The 17,210-nt window shown below is 45.3% G+C and overlaps 1 protein-coding gene across 1 annotated transcript; it reads right to left on the bottom strand.

Annotated features, from left to right (window-relative positions):
* Nucleotides 1-2,016: 2,016 nt before the first annotated feature.
* On the bottom strand, nt 2,017-14,048 carry LOC115768470 (polyhomeotic-proximal chromatin protein). Its single transcript, XM_030713043.1, has 12 exons — nt 14,014-14,048; nt 9,478-9,541; nt 9,099-9,261; nt 8,425-8,783; nt 7,305-8,292; nt 5,996-6,545; nt 5,482-5,929; nt 5,137-5,412; nt 4,997-5,091; nt 4,092-4,915; nt 3,972-4,031; nt 2,017-3,857 (listed from the first exon to the last, which is right to left on the bottom strand). The coding sequence occupies exons 1-12, from the start codon at nt 14,046-14,048 to the stop codon at nt 3,187-3,189; spliced, it is 4,533 nt and encodes a 1,510-aa protein (XP_030568903.1). The 3' UTR covers nt 2,017-3,186.
* Nucleotides 14,049-17,210: the final 3,162 nt, after the last annotated feature.

Here is a 17,210-nt window from a genome sequence, read left to right as displayed (position 1 = left end):
CACAATATCTGACCAATATGCAAACATATATAGTATATTTATGCATTAAATATAAACAATATAAAAACCAACAAAAAAAAAAAAAACAATTCATAGGAAGTCATAAACCTAAATAATGTGTATTTTTAAGATGATAAATCGACAAATTTAAATAGAAACCAGAAAACTAATTAATACTATCCAATGATAAAGCGCTTTAAAAATACTACTAAATACCAACAAATAAAATACCAAAAAAAATACCTATTTCCATTTATACACTCTCACTAAGAAAACGCAAAATTGGCTTTAAAAAACTTATTAATAAAAAAAAAAATAACTAAAAACAATTTTCAAATAATTTACCTTGCGTCAGTTACGTCACGCTCATTTGTAAAATGATGCGAGTCGGTATTTAACTGATTCAGTTCTTAGATAGATCCCTTGAAAATGTAAGAAAACCGACATATATTTGAATGGTAAACAATATATATAATCCGGAGCCAGTCGAAAAAGCTTTGCCACTAGAAACCTCGATAAAAGTTTTTATATAAGCCGTATATCCAGAGTATACCGGGCATCTGGCTGAACCGTTAGCCCACTTAGGGCAGGATGCCATGGGCATTACCTACTATTACTTATTCTGTATGAAATTAGTACATTTCCAAAATGAACGATATAATGTATTTTGTTTCAACAGCCGCACTTGATAAACTCTTTAAAGTTCTTGAACTTCCTTAAAACAGAAAAAAAAACAAAAACAAAAAACAAAAAATATAAATACGAAAAGAAAAAGAAAACGAAAACGAAAAGAAAAAAAGACCATATAAAAATCTATTAAAAATGTCATTAAAGTTCAAAGAATCCCTCATTGAATTTATTATAATTATTATAATCTCATTATGTATCAAAGGGGATTTCAAAACATGTATGCATATTTCAAAAATATATAAAGTAACAGAGAATTTTAACATAAAAATAAAACAATATTTTCACAATAGCTTAAACAACACTGGCTTTTATTTGCACGGTGGCAACCCTATTCGCATGTGCGCAAGACAGATGTGCCAAATCTGTTGAATGTTCCAGTTCTTAAGTGTATTATCCTTATTTTCCACATGTATTAAACGGAATATTAATATATATATTAAAATATATTAACAGGAATACCTGGCCTTTGGGAACCTGGGGAACTTATTTACAAAGTTCTGCGAGTTTCTTAGCAGAAGCAAAGAAGAAGACCGTGTCTTCGATCTCTCTCTCTCTCTCTCGCTCTCTCTCGCTCTCTGTCTCACTTTTGCCTTTTAGCATTGCATTTTGCTTTATAATAATAGACAGCCGATTCTCTCGCTTTCACTATCCCTCTCTCTGTCTCTCTCTCGCTCTTACACTCTCTCTTTCTGTTTTACATCTAATATTTGTAACTTCTCTATTCTACCCGCCTCTCTCTCTCTCTCTCTCCGTCACTCTCGTTCTCCCACTGTCACTCTGCTACTCACTCGCTCTTTCTCTCTCTCTCTCTCTCATTATTGATATGCTTCTCTCTTCAGTTCTCGCTTTAAATCTCACATAACATTGTAGCATGGCTTCTCACTGCCTGGTGCTTCTTTCCACGCTTCTCACGTCCACTCCGATATCCAAAAGTAGCAATAGCAGCTTCTCTCTCAGCATTGCCCGCAGCAACTTCGCTTCTTCTTTTTCTCAATAGTTGTAGCTGGCCGCCCTTCTCTGCGCTTCTCACGCCAGCGATAAAGTATATCTATTTGTTTTTATTTTCATCCCACTAGAAAAAAGATACAGCAAAAAATTTCCATATTCACATTTATTAAACACTATACAGTGAAGTTTTGTATTTTGTTCAGCCATAGCGATAAAAAAAAAAAAAAATCAATTTCGAAAAAAAAAATATATAATATATATATATATATATATGTTCGACGCTTAAAACTAAGCATTATAAAAAAAAATATGTATATATGCTATACTATATAATATATAATCAATTATTTTCATTAATCATTTCGTTAGCAAAAAGATTGTGTGTGTGTGTGTGTGTGTGTGTGTGTGTGTCGTAGTTGTTGCAATCAGCTACATATATCAGTTATATATAGCATATATCTATATATATATAAATAGTTTCAGTAGTTGGTTCGACAGATTTCAACCGGTTTAACTCTCTCTAGCATGATGGAAAGTAGCATGGCTCAAGAACCAATTCGCATTTTGTAAAAATTACGCATAGGGGAAAAAAAAGTGGATATAATCATAGTTAATGTATATCTATTAATGTATATGCATGTATATTATAGTTATATTTAGATATTAACTAGTTCTTTCATTTCTCTTCTTCTTTAAAAATTGCATAGTGCATTCGCATATTGCTGTTGATGGTTGATAAAAAAAAAAAAAAATACTATATGCAAAAATTAATTGTATTTCGTTATGTTCAATTCAGTTAAGACTTAGACGCTAAAATTTGCCGTAGTATTTAATAGTAGCATTATTATTATTATTGATTTAGTATTTAACTGTCCTTTTTCCTTGGAAGGGGGCGGGGAAGGGCCGTAAATATTATTATTTAAATATGAGTGAATTTAAATATGTATATGCCGAGCACTGTAAACGTTTAGAAAGTTTATGCTGCAGATTGTACAATTGTTGGGAGAGGCCTTACAAATATTCTATATAAGGTATATATATAGATCTAACACTAAATGGGCGAGGGCGCAGGGCCGGGCGGGGGCAGGGGTTTCGAGAGTTAAGCGGGTGCTTAGGGGTTGCTATTATTAGTTGGGAGTTTTCAATCATTATCATACAATTGGCCTTACAAATTTTAAGCTACATTAAAATTACGTACAGACTACAACTACAGCTGCGAGCTTGGGTTTGGGTATAGGGAATGGCTATCAAGGGGTTGGATGCTGTGCGTGTGTGTGTGTGTGTGTGTGTTGGGGCAGGAGGCGGCGGTGCTCCTAACATTAGCTGCTGTGAATCACATTCACAATGAACGCCACTCGACTCGAAGCTGGTTAGACCAGCATTTTGTGGCGCCTATTTGCTGCGCAGCACGGGCGAGTACAGCGGCGGGGTTATGGAGTAGGCGGGCGACAGAGGCGCGCTAGGGCTGCCAGAGGAGGAGGAGCTGCTGCTGCTGCTGCTGCTGCTGCGGCGTCGACTACTGCAACTATTCCTGGTTCTGGTTATGCACTATTGCGCGGCATTGGCCGTTTCCTTGGCGCCATCGTTAACAGCCGCCGGCGCCACATTCACCTCCTTCATGGACTCGACTTTGGCGACAATTTTGAGCGCCGGTCCCAGCTTCATGCCCATCGCGTTCACCAAATGATTCTCCTTGAGCAGCAGCAGCGCCTGTCCATCGATCTCCTGCTGCACAAAATCATCCACATAATCCTGACAGCCGGGCAGCTTGCGTATAAACTCGCTGACCTCATCCACGCTCCAGCTGCAGATCGAGGGACGCTCCACAGCGACGACAGCGGCGCTGACATTGCTGCTATTGCTGCTGTTGTTGTTATTGCTGCTACTGCTGGGCATGGCTGCTGGCAATGCTGTCACTGTAGCTGCAACTGTTGCCGTGGCTGTTGCCGCTGCCAGCACGGCCGACGGCAGCTCAGCTATAATCATGGCCGGCTCGGGGATGAGCGCGTCCGTTTGCATTTTCTCCTCGGCCAGCGATTCATCCAGCTTGTCGGCCAGTGCCAATGCATCAGGTGCGACCATGCCCACGGCGCTGCCGTTGCTGCTATTGCTGCCGCCCATCTTGGCCAGACGCGCACAGCCCGGCGAGCAATAACGCTTGCGCTTCAGTTTGTTGCGATGCTCCGGCTTTCCGCACTGCTCGCAGGCAACCATATCCGCTGGCAGCGTGGCCACGCTGACCAGCGCTCCGCCAGCCATGCCAGCAGCAGTTGCTGTTGCAGTGCTCCCTCCCGTTGTTATTGTTGTTGTTGTTGTTGTTGCTGTCGACGTGCTTGTGCTGGCTGCTGTTGCGCCCGCCTTGAGATCCGACTCCTGCATGGCTGCTTTTTTCTCTGCAAAATATGATTTACCATAAGTCTTGGATTTGCCATCATTTGGCTCTGTGCACTTACTGGGCGGCTCATCGTTGGCATCCTTGTCCGCATAGCGTTGCCGTGTCACCGGGAATGGTTCGTTGGCCTCCTGTATAATGAAGCCATCGATGACATGGGTCAGCACGTTTGGCTTGATCATGGCCTTGGGCAGATCCTTGCCATTGCTGTTGCTGCTGCTGTTGTTATTATTGTTGCTGCTGCTGCTGGTGGTTGTTGTTGTTGTTGTCGTTGTTGCACTGCTGCTGATGTTACGCAACGCGCTGCTGGCAATGCCATTGGTGGACGCTGTGCTGCTAACGTTGGCGTTGTTGCTGCTGTTCTTCACATTGCTGTTGTCCTCTTTGTTACTGCTGCTGCTGCTGCTGGGCAACACGGCATTGCTTTGCTTGACAGCAGCAGCTGCGACTGTTGGTGTTGCCGTTGCTGTCAGCTTTGTTGGCGTTGCCTCGCCCACATCGCCATTGTGCAGCGCCTCTGCTGCGCCTGCCGTGGAGCTGCTTGCCTCCGCGTTAGCCTTGCTGGCATCCTGTAAAGCGGGCGACTCAATCGTCACTAAATTAGCTGTCGTCGTCGCCGCCGTCGTCGTCGTCGTCGTCGCCGCCGTCTGCTGCTGCTGCTGCTGCTGTTGTTTGGGCGTCTCCTGGCTGCTGGCCGTGCTCATGGTAATTGCCTTGGTAGGCGTGGCTGGCAGCGAGCTTATACTATTGCTGAGCGTCACAAGCGCCGTGCTAACCACAGCGCTGCTCACGGGCGGCGTTGTTGCCGGCAAGCCCACCGTCGCATTCATCATGGACGTCATGGCCAATATGGGATTCTGTGTGGGCGACGCAGCAGTTAACGTGCTGCTCGACAACTGCTGCTGCGCCTGCTGCTGTGCCTGTTGCTGTGCCTGCTGCTGCGCCTGCTGCTGCGCCTGCTGCTGCTGTTGCTGCTGTGGTTGCTGGTGCTGCTGTGTGGCAGCCGCTATGCTGGCCGTTATAAGCTGCTGCTGCTGCTGCTGCTGTTGCTGCTGCTGTTGCTGTTGCTGTTGCTGCTGTTGGTGCTGCTGCTGCAATTGTTGCGCCTGCTGCTGCAGACTGGCTACAGTGCTGCTCGTGACCAGCGGCCCGGCGCTTTGATTGCTGATGGTGACCACGCTGCTGCTAGGCAGCGAGGTGCTCGTCTTAGTAGTTGTCTGGAAGACAGCACCAGAGGCGGACAATGCGGCCTGCAATGCGCTCGAGGTGGCAATGCCAGCGGGTGTTGTTGTCGAGCTAACAGAGAAGGGCACGCTGCTTAGCTGCAACTGTTGCTGTTGCGCCTGCTGCTGCTGCTGTGCCTGTTGTTGTTGTTGTTGTTGCTGCTGTTGTTGTTGCTGCTGCTGTTGCTGTTGCTGATGGTGCTGCTGCTGCTGGTGCTGTTGTGTGGCTGTTTGTTGCACCACAATTTGCTGTATAATATTTTGTTGTTCGCGCTGCTGTTGCTGCTGTGCCTGTTGTTGCTGTTGCTGCAACTGATGCTGCAGCAATTGATTGTGCATCTGTTGCTGCTGCACTTGTTGCTGCTGCTGCGAGGCTATAAACGTATTCGGCGCCACCTGCAATATTTGCTGAGCGGTCGCATTTGTCAGCGTCTGTTGCTGCTGCGCCTGCTGCGGCTGTTGTTGTTGCTGCTGCTGCTGCTGCTGTTGCTGCTGCTGCTGCAATTGTAGTAAATGATGCTGCAGCATTTGCTGTTGCAGCAATTGTTGGCTCTTCATTAGCTGCAACTGTTGCTGCTGTTGCTGCTGCTGCTGCTGCTTATCCACGCCGCCCGTTTGCAACGTTTGCCCGTTCTGCAGCGTTATGGGCGTGCCCGAGGTGCTCATGACCACCATTCTGCAAGAGTTTGAGAGAGAAGCAATGTTAAGTATCTAGAGGCACACGCACAACTAAACCACCTACTTGTTGCCCGCCGTGGTGACCACCTGATGCAGATTGGCCGCAGCCGCTGCTGCTGCCGCCGCCTGCTGTTGCTGCTGTTGCTGCTGCTGTTGTTGCTGCTGCTGCACGGCGATATGTTGACTGAGCGTCGTTGCCGCATTGCCAGTGGCCTTGCCACCGCCCGCCTGTCCGTTCTCCATCTTGAGCGTTGGCAGCGCCGGTCGCACCGGCTGCTGTTTGTTGCGCATCTTCGCCTTGAGCAGGCTCTGGTTCTGCGCCGTCTGTGTGGACACGGAGCTAGCCGGCCGCACCTGGGCACCATTGTGCGGCAAGATGGGCGCACCCGTGCGCTGCAGCTGTGCCGTCAACTGTTGTTGCTGCTGCTGCAGCTGCGCGGTTGCCACTGCCACCGCCTGCTGCTGCTGCGCCTGTTGTTGCTGCTGCTGTTGCTGCTGCTGCTGCTGTTGCTGCTGTGCATTCGCCTGTTGCTGCGTCTGTTGCTTCGGCGCCAGCGCGTCCAGCTGGGCGCGCGCCTTGGTCGGCGTCTGCGTCACATTGCACTGAATGATTTCTGTGGATGCAACCGAAAAAAAAAACAAAACAAAAATGTTAGCTATGTTTGTTGCTGCTAGAGATGGGCAGGTGACACGACACGAACTGTTGCTAGTGCTGAAAAACGCACAAAAATTGCAGCTCTTTCGATTTAAAATTGTTTTGCTTTGTAACTAGTTCACGCCTGGAACTAAATGAACCAGAATTTATCTCAGCCTTATAAAATCTTTTTTGAAAATTTCTTTGCCAATTGAATTATCTTTACAAATTAACTAGTTCACGCCTGGAACTAAATGAACCAGAATGAATCTCAGCCTTATAAACTCTCTTTCCAAAAGTGTTTTACAAAGCAACTAGTTCACGACTGAAACTATGTTAAATGAACCAGAATGAATCTCAATCGCATAAATTTTCTATTTAAAATTGCTTTGCTATTTAAAATATCTTTAGAAAGTAACTAGTTCACGCCTGGAACTGGAAATGAACTAAATTGATGCACAATTGATCACGGCAGTGGTTTCTAGATAAAGCTCTAAAGTTATCCAATATTCTCTGTATTAATAAAACAAACAAAACAAAGCAAAGCTTCTAGTCGGAAGTATCCGACTAAGAGATACCCTGCTACCAGCCTAACATGTCTGTCTGTCTGTTTCTCACTCAATTCTACGACTCTTTCCTTTCGCAAAAAAAAAAAACTGAACGGAACTGGTTCAGTGAGCTGCCAGTGCCAACTAGTTCGTGTCGTGAGCTCGTCCTCTCTGAACTGCGTTTAACTCACGATTCTGTTGGGTTTGCAGGGCCTGATGGGTCGGCTGCTGGATGAACATGCCGGACGTGTGATCCGGCTGGCCGCGCAAGATGATCGGGCTACCTCCGAAATTTTGCCAGAACCACGGAGCAAGCTGCATCTGCTGCGGCTGCCCGGTGGCGGTGCCCTGCAGCGGGCTAATCAACTGGGCCTGGGCGGCCGTCACGCCCGGCAACGTTGACTGCGACACCTGGACGCACTGCTGCGTGGTCGTCTGCTGTTGTTGCTGCTGTTGGGCCTGGGCGACAACGCCGCCGCCAGCAGCTGGCCCGCTCGCCGCCTGCACCGTGTTCGTTGTGGTTGTCACCTTCTGGACGACCTTCTGCTGCAGCTTGGCCTGCCCATCGCTGACGCCGACGCCGACGCCCACCTTGGCAGCGCTGACAGCCAGCGCCTGTTGGGCTGCAGCTGCAGCCGTCAGTTGCTGTTGCTGCTGTGTCAATTGCTGCTGCTGCTGCTGTTGTTGCTGCTGTTGCTGCTGCTGCTGTTGCTGTTGTTGTTGCTGCTGCTGTTGCTGCTGCGCCGCCGCCGCCGCCATCGACTGCAGCAGACTCTGCTGCTGCGGCGAATGCGATATCACGTTCACCGGCGATATGAGCAGCGTCTGCGGCGACTGGCTCGAGGGTATCGTATAGGTGCCGCTGGCGAAGCCCGCCTGCCCGCCAATCATTTGCTTGGCATTCTGCGTGGTCGTCGTTATCATTTGCGGCGCGCTGCCCTGGAAGTGCTTGCCGGCGGCAATCACCTGTATGGGCTGCTGGCCCAGAGCGGCGGGCAACAGATTCCCGGAGACAATGGATAGATGTGGATATATGAAGCCGGTCGATGGCTGCATCAGCTGCACGGTCCGTCCATTGGCCCAGTCACCGGGCACACTGCCGGTGGCAGCGGCCAGTTGCATCGGCGACATGGTGCTAATTGCTGTCGAGTGTTGCTGCTGTGCGGCCTGCTGTTGTTGCTGTTGCTGCTGATGCTGCTGCTGTTGCTGTTGCTGCTGCTGTTGTTGCTGCTGCTGCTGCTGCTGCTGTGCCGCAACGACCGCCGCCTGCTGTTGGAGAGCGTTTTGTTGCGCTGCCGCTGGACTGCCGGCTGCAGCGGCGGCGGCCGCAACAGCGGCAGCAGCAGCCGCAGCGCTGCCATCGCCAGCGGTCAGCTGTTGCAGCTGCAACTGTTGCAGCTGTGTCGTTTGGCTGGCATCCAGCAGGCCGGTGGCATGCTTCAGCTCGTTGGTGTTGCTGTTGTTGCCGCCGGCGCCGGCGCCGCCGCTGCTAGCATTATGTGTGGGAAACTCCTGCTTGACCTGGATTGCCGCATACGGATTGCTCGCATAGAATTGCTGCAGTTGCTCCGGCGAGATTTGCAGTGGCACCGCCGCAGCGGATGCCACCTGTTGGGCGGGGCTCTGTGATTTCTCCAGCGTGCCGCCAACAACTGCTGCTGCTGCTGCTGCTGCTGCTGCTGCTACGGCTGCTGCTGTAGCTGCTGCTGTGCGTGAGGTGGGCGTGCTCGACCGCGAACGGGAACGTGAAACGCTGCGAGAACGCGCTGAGCTGTTGCTGTTGGGAGTGGTTGCTGCTGCTGCTGTTGTTGTTGTTGCTGCTGCTGCTGTTGCTGTTGTGCGTCGCGCTGAGGGCGGCGTCTGCGCAGTGCTTGTTGCAATTGATGTGGGCGTAACGTTTTTAACGTGATTGTTGTTGTTCAACTGCGTGTTGTTGTTGTTATTATTATTAGTACTATTGTTGTTGTTGTTGTTGTTGTTGTTGTTATTGTTGTTGTTGTGCGTGGGCGTATGGGCGCCTATGCCCGGATGCGGCGGACTAGCAAAATCGTATTTCTCGTCAAAGGTAATGCCCGCCTTTTGGGCCAACGTCTCCAGGCACTTCAAGGGCCGCTCAACGCTGACAATATGTTGTTGCTGCTGCTGTTGTTGCTGTTGCTGCTGTTGTTGTTGTTGCTTGTGTTGCTGTTGTAGCTGCTGCGTTGCTGTTTGCAACTTGTCGCTGCTGCTGCCGCTGCTGCCTCGTATATTCGAGTTGTCTTTCAATGGAAGCGCAGTTGTTATTGTTGTTGTTGTTGCTGTTGTTAAAATTGTTGCTGTTGCTGTTGCTGCTGCTGCTGCTGCTAATGTTGTTGCTGCTGATGTTGCTGTTAATGTGTTTGCTGTTGTTGTTGTAGTTGTTGTTGTTGTATCGCTTTCAGTGTCCGCTCTGCATCAGAAAGAGAAATTGGGCAAATAAATTAGTAAAAACAAATCAAAAGGCGCACAACGCACACACACACACACACAAACACACATATACACACACACTTGGAACGTTTGCGACGGCGTGCGGCATGCAACATTTTGGCCAAACATTTGCACAGCGAAACGAACAAAAATAATAATAATAAATAAATAAAACACGCAAAGCAACGAGCAAAAGCAATGCCAAAGAGCAGAGCAAAAGCAATGCCAAATCCACAAACAGGTTGGCAGCACCCGCCATTTGCATGCAAAAGACCAGAAAGAAATGCATAAAAAAAAAAAATGCTGAAAGCGTGGGCGATGCATGCTTGCTCTCTCCCTCTCTCTCACACACACACGCGCTCTTGCAGCGAAGTAAAAGCAACGAAAAAGCTCAACACAGAGCGAACCTACAGCGAGAGTCACATGCAAAGATCATTCACAATCTCATGTGCAAGTGTTTACAAGAAAAAACTTGCATGCTTTTGCTAAATTTTCAACTTGCTAAACGAACATTATTAAACAGTTTTTAATTTATTAATAATATTTTAGTACAACATTTTAACACGTAACAAATTTAGATTATAGTTTAATCTTTTATCTAAGTCAATATTTAATTAAAGTTTAAGGGTCGGAAAACGACGGTTCGGTTCAATTTCAGATGATTTTTAACAACTTCAATTTTAAGTTTTCCATTTTTTCAATCATTTTTATTAACAAAAACAGTTGCGACAAAACATATGTTGACTTCAACCTGCCTGGTATTAAATTTCAATCAATAAACGTCCTTTCCTGCGACCAGCTTTCAACACGAACCCCGCCTCGATAGACCTTAACTTCGATCTAGTGCCTTATTATGCAGCATGTGAAGTTTTTTTGGGGTCGTTAAAGCTGCTATCATTGACCCACATAACTGTAAATGTGGCTCACACACACGAGCGCGAGTAACTAATGCTAACGAAGGAGGTCATTTACAAATGATGTGGAGGCTGCATTAAAAAGTCCCGGACAACACATACACACACACACACACACACATATACATCTTCCTTTTTGCGTGTGTCTCTGTGTATGGGTGCGTGCGTGCATGTGCTTCTCTATTGACGTCAATTGTAAACTGTAAACATTTAGAAGGAGTTGCTGACGAATGAGAGATGCAGTTAGACGAGCTGCGTGGGAGAGGCGTACAGCTGAACGAGCTTACCGGGAGAGAGTGACTGGGTAAGAGAGAGTGAGAGAGCTGCATTGTGCAGTTAGCGTTGTTTAGGACTCATGCAGCTCAATATATTGTATGTACGCAAGTTACCAACTGAAAATGTTAAACAAAGTGCATAAATGCATATGTGTCAGTGTGAAGTTTGGCAACATAGCAGCCAGTTGGCGTAAAGATAGGGCAATTCAACGGTTGTTAAGCAAGTTAGAGTAAATAAAAAACAATATAACAATAATTTGTAGATGCTTATACACAAAATTGTAAAAGTAAATTCTGAGAGTGCAAATCAAACCAGCTTAAAAGAAGAGAAGGTTATTAACTAACTTCATTCGATGTTGCCAAACTTCAGTTCAGAGCACCGAAAATAAAAACTGTTATAAGCAAAACAAAAAAAACAGACGAGACATAAAAACCAGCCAAATTTAGTTTTAAATTTCACAAGTTAACCACACCAAGACCAATTCCTGACGCTGCCACAGTCTCACCAAATCCCCCACAGCCGCCTTCGTAATGCCCGTGAGGCATATAAAATATAAAAAACAAGCAAAAAAAAAAAAAAAAAAAAAAAAAAACTACCAGCGAAACTGTGCAGAGGTTATTAGAGCCGGCGCAGCATTAGGGTTACCCCTGGCAACAGGACTGACGGCACAAGGCAAGGGAGCAGGGAGGGGCGGAGTGGTGGAGTTGAAGGTGGCCGCAGCAGTGGGCGGTTTTGGCAAGCCATGAAATCGGTCAGGGGTGTTTCATGCATGCGTCAGGGTTGCTGCTGGGTATGCTAAGGTCGCACGCCGCCCCCACCGAAACGCATCGCAAACGGCAAAGAGTAAGCGAAAGCTGGTGGAACGGAATAAATAAAAAGGAAAAAAAAAACCGACGACTAGACGCTGTGCCAGACGCAGCAGCAGCAGCATCCTTCTCATCGTCAGAAGAGCAAAAGCAAAAAAACAAAAAAAAAAAAAACTTGCAGCTCAAGACTGGTTTGATGCTTGATTTTGTGTGTGCCTGTGTGTGTGTTTGTGTGTGTGTGTATGGGAGAGGAAGAAAGAGTGAGAGCCTGAACCGTTGAGTGGTTTTGCCAGCTCGCTGCTGAGAGAGCCTGTGGGGAGCGTCCGTCAGTGCCATTAACAACCCAACAATAACAAAAGCAGTAATAATAATGCCGCACAGCCATCATCAATTTTATGTTCGCTTCTAACCAAATTGAGTTGCACGAAGATTGATAACAATGCCGACGACGCAAACAGAACGAGCATGCGCTCAAATGAGCTAGCAAAAGAAAAAAAAACAGATTAAAGTATGAGTGGGTAAGAGAGAGACAGAGCTAGGGAGAGCGCGCGCAGCTAGCATGCAGGTGAGAGCGACAAAAACAACAACAGCAACAAAATAGAACATAAAATAAAATTTCTTGCGAGAAACATGCGTGCAAAATTACATTTGGTGGTTGTTGGGGCATTCAACCTGTGGACGCGATAGGAGGTGGCGGGGACGAGACGAAAATAGATGACTACATATTGATTATACGAACGGGTTTCATTTCTGCATGCCAGGCCGCAACTACCAACAACAAACACAAGCACAAACACAAACACACACACACATTGAACTACGAATGCGAATATACAGATACAATTGAGTGCACGGTAATGCTGTCTCCCTTGTAGCTGGTGTATGGCGAATACGTAAGTGTGAGCGAGATGGCACTGGTTGCTTGTCAAATGACGAGCGTAGCTCAAAACACACACGAACACATGTGCCAAATGCATGAGAGAAAGAGCATAAGTTGGTGTTGGTGTTATTGTAGAGTTGCCAACACACAGCAAATTGAATGCACAATCGCATACATCAAATTATAAGCAAATAGCCAAAAAAAAAAAAAAAAAAACAAACGTAGAACATTATGAGTTCAGAAGCATGCAAATATTTGATTCATGGCTGATTAGATTTCATAGAGAAGCAATGTAAAGTTGCAATAACTACTTTTGCACGACAATTACAAGGGCATCTAAACTCATATTTATATTCAATTAAAGTACATTGTTTATATTTAATAGTGAAGACTTTTTGGCCTGATGGCAACACTACAGCGCGCCTCAAATTTTGTTTACTTCGGGCTATGGGAGGCCACGCGCGCGCGACAGAGAGAGCTAATGAGCTCCACGGACTGTTGTTGTGTTGTTGTTGTTGGTGTTGCTGTTTCATGTTCTTCTTCTTCGTCTTCGTCTTCTTCTGGTGCGGTGAGCGGGAGCTGCTTAATGCCGCCTGCAGTTTCGGTTTCGGCAAAAAAATGTTACTTTTGGCTTAGAACTTTTGCTTTTCAATGCTGCGAAAAGTAAAAGAAAATCAACCACCAACAAATTTACAAACACACGAGCACGCACACACACACACACACACATACGCGATGTGTATACATTGCGAAATTTGCTGTGCGTGTATATATGAGTATGTATTTGCCTGCGACTGTGACTGCAGTGTTTTATCAACACTGCAAGAGCTGAGCAGATGGGGCAACAAAAAACTCGTTTTTGGATTTTTGCTTGTTTCAACTAAACGAGAGCGTTTCAAGTACAAGCATGATTATGATGGGACGTCAAACAGAAACGACACGCACATATATTTATATATACACACACACACAAACACACACATGCATTTGTTTGAATTTGTACACATTTGTCATTGTTGCAGCAGTGTTGTAAAACGCTGCTCAGTTGAACTGCGCGCCAAAGGCAACGCTGCAATTATGAACATCTATTAAAAAAGAAAAACTAAAAAATTCAAATATCCAGAGAAATAGTCACAACAAAAACAATGTGGTATATAAAACGATATGAAAACAAAATCAGTGTGTGCACAGCATAAGAATATTTCTTGCGCTGCGAGGGTCACACTTAAAGCGAACCTGAGACGCGGTTACGATGTAATAATAACAAATATAGAAGTAGAAGCGCAAAGTGAGAGACAGAGAGAGAAAGAGAGAGAGAGAGAGCAAGAAGTTAGTGTGCGTGTGTGACAGTGGCAAAAAAAAACAAGGAGAAATAACATTAGTAATAATAAACGCGAGTGCATTGACACACATATACACATACACATGCGTATGTATATGTGTATGCTGTTGTTAACAGTGGCTTCGGTCAGTTTGCAAATGAAATGTTGTATTTTAAAAACTAAAAGATAACGAAACAAAACAAACAAAAACAAAATCCAAAAAAATAAATAAATAAAAAAATAACACAAAATACCTTTTTTGCATAAACTTCAATGCACGACGATCCATTATTTAAAATAAAAACAATTTGTATAATAAATTAATAGTATGCATGCGGCGACGTCAGCGGCGGCGACGGCAGCAGCGACGACGACGACAACGGCAGCGATGTTCTGTTGTTTGCTGTTACTGCGACTGCGACGGCGACGGCGACTGCGGCTGCTCTGCGGCTGCTGTTGCGACTGCTGATTGTTTTTATTGCTGTTGGCAGCATATTGCTGCTGCTGCTGCGTTTTTGTTATTTTGTTTTATTTTGTTGCTTTTTTCTTTTATTTGTTGTTGTTGTTGTTGTTACTGGTAGTTTGGTAGATATAACAAATACGAGGTAAGAACACACACACACAAACGTATACGAGACAGGCAATAAACATATACATTTACATTTATATATATATATATAAACAGGCAAAAAACGTAAACGTAAAACTTTGTTGCAAACAACAACAATATAAAAACATACAAAAATGTACACAAAAAAAATGTCTCGCCGAGCGTCAGTCTCAGTGTCAGTGTCGCTGTGTGCGTGCGTGTACGTGTACGTGTGATTATGTATATATGTTATGTATATATACAGATATTGTATGTCTGTGTGTGTACGCTGGCTGTCTGAGACTGCGACTGCGACTGAGGCGTGTAAATGAGCGTTTCGTGCACGAGAGCAATAATTAGTACATACTCCACTCGCTGCAGCGGCTGCGTCGACGATGGCTCACAATTAATGCAGTGCCTGCTTTATTTCACTTTGAAATCATTTTTGTTTTCATTAATTTTTCAATTTTTACAGCTGTATTTTAAGGCTGCATTGGCCAAGCACCTGTACACGTGATGAGCGTGGGCGCTTAAGGGGCGTGTAGGGCAATGGGGGCGGTTGATTGGCGGGGTTTTTAAGCGTTGGCTCTGCTTTCGGCTTACATAAAACGCGGCGACAACTCTAGCAACATAATTTTTGTTAGGCGGCACACAAATTCACTGCGCGCGTCGGCAGCGACTGCGACTGCGACGGCAGCAGCATAACTTTTCACTTTGCAGCATGTATCTTGTATATTTGTTTGGATTTGTTTGTTGTTTATTGAACTTGCAAACTTTTAACACAAAAAAATATTAAAAAATCCAGCTGTTAATTTGTCGATTTGTCTTTATTCATACATGCGTGCATGTGTATATGTGTGCGTAGCGCGTCGCGTTGTATCTTGTATCTCGACTGGCGTTTGGGCAGATCAGCGCAAGCGAGCGAACGTTTTTGAGGTCGACAAAACACAAACCGTACGCTCCCAAGTTGAAATACAGACTGAAGCGCGCGCAGGCGGCGGCAACTCTGTCGAAACAAAATGAAGCAGCAGCGCGCATGTGTATTGGTGAATGTGTGTGTGCGTGTGTGTTAGTCTTAGGAGGGTTGGCAGGCAGCTTAATGAGGAAAACGAGTTTCCTCACATACACACACATATACACACAAGCACATCATAACATTTCTCTATAACAAATGCGGGCGTGCGAGTGCAATGCCAATAGCCAGTCACATGCCATGACCGTCGAGTGCGAGTGCAACAGCAATAGCCCGACTACTCGCTGTTCGTAGCGTTTTGTTGTGTGCGCTTTGGGGGTGTGTGCGAACGAAAGAAAAAATGTACGTGAAAAAAAAAAAGAAAAAAAAAAAACGAGGCTACACAGCTGGCGGGCATGTGTATTGTATTTGCTTTTGCTTTCGCGCCCGTTGTGCCGCATTCATCCATGCATACATGTGTATGTAATTATATGTGTGTGTGTCAGTACTTGTGTGCGTGTGTATGCGCGCTGTCAACCACCCTGCCCGCTGCCTTAGCACTGCCGCCCTCGTCGCTGAACGTAATACCAGTTTTCTGTGTCTGTATACTTGAATGTCGCTTCGTCGTGGTTGTGGTTGTTGTTGCTGTTGCTGTTGCTGTTGCCGTTGTTGCTACTGCTGCTGGCTTGCTTGCTATACTTCATCTTCTTTTTTCGATTTCGCATTTGCCACCACCACCACCATCGCATACACTCATACAGTCATACATACATGCATACATACATACCTGAGCTGACTAGCAAACGACAGCGGCTGTATTTTATTATTAGTTTTGCTTGTCGGCCTCAGCCGGGACCGTTGTTGGCATCGGGGTGGTGGGGTACCACGGGTATAGAGGCAAAGAGGCAATCGTTCGCTTTCGCTTGCTCGCTCGGTCGTACAGTGGTCTGCGTTGCAATATGATTATTTGAATTGCATTTTTTTTCCGTTTCATTTTATTACGTTGTTGTTGTTGTTTCTGCTGCTTTTGTCGTTTCGACATTTTCATTTGTAATGCTACGCGTTTTGCTTGGATATGATTGTGACTGATGGCACCCGTTGATTTACCACTCTTGCGGATTTTTTTTTTTGTTGAAGTTACCATGGTTTTGTGTTGTTGTTAATCTTCATGCAGCGTTTGCACAGTGGTGAGCAGTTCTTGCCGTATGCACAAATGTACATCTAGATGTAACATACAGAAACAAAAAGAAAACAATAACTAAAAAATAATTTTTGCCACATGTTGAGCATATTATAAAAATTGTATGTATAATTATCATCATCATTATTTTTATTATTATTCGAGGGAACCAACGTGTTTTGTCATGCACTTCCAAAAATAAAAAACATTTTTTTTTAAGTTAGTTAAAATTTAGTGTTAACAAATTTAATTTTCTTCAAAAAGCAATTCAATCACTTTTTTATCAGTATTTTAATACTGACATTTATTTATATTTAATAAAAAAAAAAACAAATACATATTCATATAAAAGCCCCACCGTATACTTAATAAATTGCAAACGCACAAATATATCAGTCTTGCACCAGTGTGCCTTGGCCGACGCTCTAGCATTCCATTTTTCATTTTGTTGTTTGACTGTGTGTGCTGCCCCGTATAACTGTTTGTATCTGTGTATGCGCCGCTTTGGGCTGTTCTTGTAGTCGACGTACACAAATGTTCATCGATATATGTATGCTTGTGTGTTCGATGCCCGTTGCTGTTGTTTTTGCTTTTGGGCCACGGCTGGCAATGACAGGCAACGTTGATGTTGTTGATGTGAGGCTCGTTGCTTGAAACGAACGATGGCACGAAACATTTTGGTGTTTCGTTCGTTTGCTTCGTTTTTGTTGCTGCTGCTGCCGCCATATTA

This window comes from Drosophila novamexicana, unplaced genomic scaffold (assembly GCF_003285875.2).
Source record: "Drosophila novamexicana strain 15010-1031.04,08,12 unplaced genomic scaffold, DnovRS2.1 tig00001810-arrow-arrow-pilon, whole genome shotgun sequence".
Lineage (NCBI taxonomy): Eukaryota > Metazoa > Arthropoda > Insecta > Diptera > Drosophilidae > Drosophila > Drosophila novamexicana.
Note: the sequence above shows the minus strand (reverse complement) of the source record. Positions and strands in the feature narration are given on the sequence as shown.

Coding starts and splice junctions, on each gene's coding strand:
- LOC115768470 (XM_030713043.1), bottom strand. CDS start 14,048: ATGGATCGTCGTGCATTGAAGTTTATGCAAAAAAG. Junction 5,413..5,481: donor AAATTGTGGTGCAACAAACA/GCCACACAACAG, acceptor CAACAACAGCAG/CAACAACAACAACAACAACA. Junction 3,858..3,971: donor CGCAACAGCAGCCAGCACAA/GCACGTCGACAG, acceptor CCACGCTGCCAG/CGGATATGGTTGCCTGCGAG.